The 5,081-nt window shown below is 38.2% G+C and overlaps 3 protein-coding genes across 3 annotated transcripts; all 3 read left to right on the top strand.

Moving 5' to 3' along the window:
- The first annotated feature begins 670 nt into the window (after positions 1 to 670).
- Positions 671 to 2,048, top strand: LOC110698406. Its single transcript, XM_021875825.1, has 2 exons — positions 671 to 1,457; positions 1,522 to 2,048. The coding sequence occupies exons 1-2, from the start codon at positions 671 to 673 to the stop codon at positions 2,046 to 2,048; spliced, it is 1,314 nt and encodes a 437-aa protein (XP_021731517.1).
- A 317-nt stretch (positions 2,049 to 2,365) lies between these two features.
- On the top strand, positions 2,366 to 2,959 carry LOC110698405 (uncharacterized mitochondrial protein AtMg01250-like). The gene has a single exon (XM_021875824.1). The coding sequence runs from the start codon at positions 2,366 to 2,368 to the stop codon at positions 2,957 to 2,959; it is 594 nt and encodes a 197-aa protein (XP_021731516.1).
- A 342-nt stretch (positions 2,960 to 3,301) lies between these two features.
- LOC110698404 lies at positions 3,302 to 3,867 on the top strand. The gene is made up of 2 exons (XM_021875823.1): positions 3,302 to 3,324; positions 3,471 to 3,867. The coding sequence occupies exons 1-2, from the start codon at positions 3,302 to 3,304 to the stop codon at positions 3,865 to 3,867; spliced, it is 420 nt and encodes a 139-aa protein (XP_021731515.1).
- Positions 3,868 to 5,081: the final 1,214 nt, after the last annotated feature.

Raw genomic sequence — 5,081 nt, 5'->3', positions numbered from 1 at the left:
TGGTATCTCTCGGGATTTGGGCCCTGACGTTGTTAGGGATTTTTGGTGTGCTGATTAAAGAGGGAACACATGCCCTAAACACATGGCATCTTCTCATGACGACACGTGTCACCCTCTGACTGGGCCACGTGTCGCTACAAGATTGGCCTGAGACCTTAAGGGCTCTGAATTGCATGGCATCTTCCCATGGTGACACGTGTCACCCTATAACTGGGCCACGTGTCACTATGAGATTGGTCCACGTATACGAGGTATTTTTACCCTCAACACCTTCAGCTTCTCCAGGAACTATCTCTGCTGCTGGATCTTCTGCTAATGCTGATAACTCTCTTCATGGTGCTGCTGTTATTACTCCTGCCCCTACTGCTCATCAACATAACTCAGATGACTGGAGAATAGTTGGCAGAAGGAATAAGACTCATGGTTCTGTTCATGTTGTTACTGGAATTGCTAATTCAAACTCTTACTTTGCTTTGGGTGATACTCTTGGTCTATTTCCTAACGGGGGTGATGGTAATCCCCCTCTGGGGTCATGATAGTCCTTACATGGAATATAATGGGTCTTAATGACCTCAATAAGGTGGCTGATGTTAAACAGCTACTTTATAAATAAAATGTGGATGTTATTGCTTTGTTTGAGAAAAAAATAAAAAAGAAGAATCAAGTAGTTATGCAGAGAAAGCTTGGTAGAGGCTGGGCTTGGGCTGATAACTATTCTTGTTCTCAGAAAGGTAGAATATGGATAGGATGGAAAAATGATAGACTCACTTTGCAGGTTCTGTCTGTCAATGAGAAATATGTGCATTGTATTATCAGTTCTAAGGATTTTCAGAAAGAAATTTCTTGTACCTTTGTGTATGGCTTACATTCCATTCATGACAGGAAGGATCTTTGGGCTGGCATTAGAGGGTTGCATACCCCTAATCTTCCTTGGCTTTGTGCTGGGGATTTCAATTCAATACTGCACACTGATGATAAATTGAATGGAACTGAAGTAACTAATTATGAAATTAGGGATTTCAGACAGTTTATTGATTATATGGAGTTTCTTGAGATTAAGAGTAAGGGTTTCTTTTACTCTTGGTCTAATAAGGTTAAATTAGGGCTTAGAACTTGTACTAGGATTGATAGGGGCCTGGTTAATCAGAATTGGCTTACTCTCTATGCTCATGTTGAGGCTATTTACTTGGCTTCTTCTTTATCTGATCATAGTCTCATGCTTTTTGATGTCTTTACTTCTCTTCCTGGTAAGGGAAGACCTTTCAGATTCCTTAATTGTATTGCCTCTCATACTGATTTTAATGATGCTATTAAAGAAGCTTGGGATCATTCTGGCTATGGTTCTGTTATGGGTCAAGTATGGAATAAATTGAAGAGTGTAAAAGCTAAAGTGAAGGAATTGAATATTAATCATTTTAGTAATGTGTTGATGCTGCTCAGGCAGCTTTGGAAGAGGTGTAGGTGAAGCTAAAAGATGATTTTAACCCTGAATTGGTTCTTGCTGAGAATGATTGTATACAGCAAGTGAAATATTGAAGATCTATGTTCAAGAAAATATTTACAAGCAGAAATCTAGAGTTGAATGGATCAAGTTGGGAGATGGTAATACTCACTATTTTTTCTCTATAATGAAGCATAGACAGAGTGTTAATAGAATTGATTCTATTTACACTACTTATAATACTTTGCTGAAGAAACCTGATGAGGAAGAGCATGAGATTGTTGGGTTTTACAAGAATTTGATGGGATCTGCTGCTAGTTCTTTGCCTGTAGTTGATCTTGTTACTCTGAGAAATGGAAGGCAACTGTCTGTTTCTGCTCAGCAATCCCTTATTGCTGATGTGACTACAGGTGAGATTGATGAAGCTATAAAAGGAATTGAAGCCACCAAAGCTCCTGGTATTGATGGCTTTAACTCTTTCTTCTTTCATAAGTCTTGGCATATTATCAAGAATGATATTTATGTTGCTGTTTTTGAGTTCTTTAGAACTGGAGTTATGTTTAAAGCCTGGAATTGTACAGCTATTACCCTGGTTCCTAAAGTTTAAAATCCTTCCTTTGCTAAGGATTTCAGACCCATTGCTTGCTGTACAGTATTATACAAGATCATTTCCAAGATTTTGACAGCCTGAATTGCAAGGATTGTAGGGGAAGTTATTGATGAAGCTCATGCTGGTTTTATTCCTGGTAAACACATATGCGACAACATTCTTTTGGCTACCGAGTTGATCAAGGGTTACTCTCATAAGAATATCACTCCTAGGTGCTTGATCAAAGTGGATTTAAAGAAAGCCTATGACTCCATTGAGTGGAGTTTCTTAGAAACTGTTTTAGCTGAGTTGGGATTCCCTAGGCTATTTATTGGATGGATTATGAGCTTTATTACTACTGTTTCTTTTCTGTTCTCATTAATGGAGTTCCTTCCCCTCCATTTGCTGCTGAGAAAGGGCTTAGACAAGGTGATTCTATGTCCCCCTTTCTCTTTGCTATTGGTATGGAATATCTCTCAAGGTGCTTATATGAGCTTGATACTATTCCTGACTTCAATTACCACCCTAGTTGTGAAAAGCTTCATTTGAGTCATCTCATGTTTACTGATGATTTGTTGTTGTTTGCTAGAGCTGATGAATGTTCTGTCAAGTTGCTTCTTCAAGCTTTCACTAAGTTCTCTTTAGCTTTTGGTCTTTCTACTAATATGGATAAAAGTGAAGCTTATTTTGGGGGGATTTCTGACAAAACTCAGGTTGTTCTGCTGCATATCTTGGGAATGGTTTCTGGTTCCATTCCATTTAGGTATCTTGGGGTACCTTTATCTTCTAAAAAGCTCACTATTAGGAAATGTAAGCCACTTATTGATAGAGTTACAGCAAGGATCAATGGGTGGGCTGCTAAGCATCTATCTAATGCTGGGAGGATGCAATTGATTAAGAGTGTGTTATTTGGGGTTCAGACTTACTAGAGTAAAATTTTTTTGCTCCCTAAGAAGATCTTGAAGGAAATTGAAACCATATTTAGGGTGTTCTTATGGACTGGTCACTCCAACCCCTCTAGGAAGTCTCTTGTTAGATGGAATTCTGTTTGCTTTCCTAAAGTAAGTGGAGGTTGGAATGTTATTTATCTCCCTGAGTGGAATACTACAGCTATTTCTAAGCTTTTATGGGATATTACTCATAAGGCTGACTCTCTTTGGGTAAAGTGGGTGCATGTCTATTATTTCAAGAACAAAAATTGTAGGGATGCTGCTATCCCTAAGAAAAGTTCTTTGTTTTAAGAAGAATTCTCAAATGTAGACAGGTTATCAATGACATTGGTGGTTGGGATAAGGTGAGGAAACGGCCTGGAGTGCAAATCTAGAAGATTTATAGGTGTTTAAGACCTCAAGCTCCTAAGGTGCCTTGGAAAAGATTAGTTTGTAATAATCATGCTTCTCCAAAGAGTATTTTTATCCTTTGGCTGGCTTTATGGAACAGATTGATGACTAAGGATAGGCTTTTATCTTGGATTTTGCAATGTGACCCTATTTATGTTCTTTGCCTTACAGCTGCTGAGAGTGTTAGTCACTTGTTCTTTCAGTGTAACTACTCTAAGCAAATCTGGCAGAGAGTTCTTGATCTTTTGAGTTGTAGAAGAAATGTGCAGGACTTCAGTCATGAAGTTTCCTTGGCCCTCAAATTTTGCAGGAAGACTAAAGTTGCTGGAAGATTGTTTATGATGTTTTTTGCTGAGGCAGTGTATGCCATTTGGATTCAGAGAAACAACACTGTGTTTAAAGGATGTTGTTTACCAGCAGAAACTGTTTTTAAAGATGTTGTGTTTAGAGTTGCCTGCAGATGTTCTAATGTTGACAGAAAACTGCTTATAATGTAATTTCTGCTATTGCAGTTTTTGTTTTTTTGCAGTTTGTTTGTTTGGTTGCTGGTTGTGTTGTTCTTAGGCTGTTAATCTGGTCCTGGCACCTAGAACCCTTCCTAGAAGGTGGCTAGGTGCCTGAGTCCAATAGTTGTTCCTAGTCTCTCCTAGAACCCTTCCTAGAAGGTGGCAGGAGTGTTATAGGAACTATTTTGGTGTTTGGTTGACCTTTTGGTCTTGTGGTGTTTGTAGTTGTTTTTGCTTAGCCTTTGTGGGCAATAACTTTGTGCTGTAATTTGTCTCCTCTTGGAAATAAAATTCCCTATTTACCCAAAAAAAAAAAGAAGTCAAGAAGAAATCAATGAGCTTAAGAAGCAAATGGCTAATGTGACTGAGGTGTTGAAGGCTTTAACCCTTCAAATCAATGACCCTGTGAAACAATAGCAAATGGAGCTCATGCAAGAAATCTTGAGCAAAATATCCAAAGACTATAGATTCCAGGGCATTAGCTCACAAGGGGTCTCTGTGGACAAGAAGCTTCTTCCGCAAAAGTTCAATGCCAATGATATCCCTAAGTTCTAGCCAACGGACAATCCTTATTTTCACTTAAGGGCCTTTGAAACTATAATGAACATCAAGGGGATTGATAAGAATATTTTTCACTCTTTATTCTCAATGTCTTTAGAAACCGTTTGTCAACATTGGTTCTTTTCTCTTGATAAAGAGAAAACCTCTACTTGGGATGGAATAAAAAAACGCTTTCATTGACAGATATAAGTGTAATATTCAAGTCGAAACTGACTATAGACAACTTGAGATGCTAAGACAAAAAGAGAATGAAGGCTTTACTTCTTTCTTTAATAAGTGGAGGGAAACTTCCGCTAAGATGATTGAGGTGCCCACCGAAAAAGAATCCGTAAGGATGTTTATCAAGAATCTCCAAGAGAAGTATTCGAAGCATTTAAAATATCAACATTATTTGAATACTTTCAAGGCCGTCTATGACATCGATATTGAAATCAAACAAGACCCCGCAAAGAAAAAATCTACTAACAATAGTAACAACAGTGGCTGGAAAGAAAAGAAGAACGACAATCCTTCTTCTTTCGAAAACGCCCACTCTAGTAACAATGTTAGTACCTTTGACCATAACGTTTTCTTAGCTATGGATAAGCAAGGATCTAAAAAGAAACCCAAAAGAGAGTTCACACCCATTGGAATGACCTATGATG

Source organism: Chenopodium quinoa, unplaced genomic scaffold (genome assembly GCF_001683475.1).
Source record: "Chenopodium quinoa cultivar QQ74 unplaced genomic scaffold, ASM168347v1, whole genome shotgun sequence".
NCBI classification, from domain to species: Eukaryota; Viridiplantae; Streptophyta; class Magnoliopsida; order Caryophyllales; family Amaranthaceae; genus Chenopodium; species Chenopodium quinoa.
The sequence above is the reverse complement of the archived record's forward strand: the minus strand, read 5'-3'. Positions and strand labels throughout refer to the sequence as shown.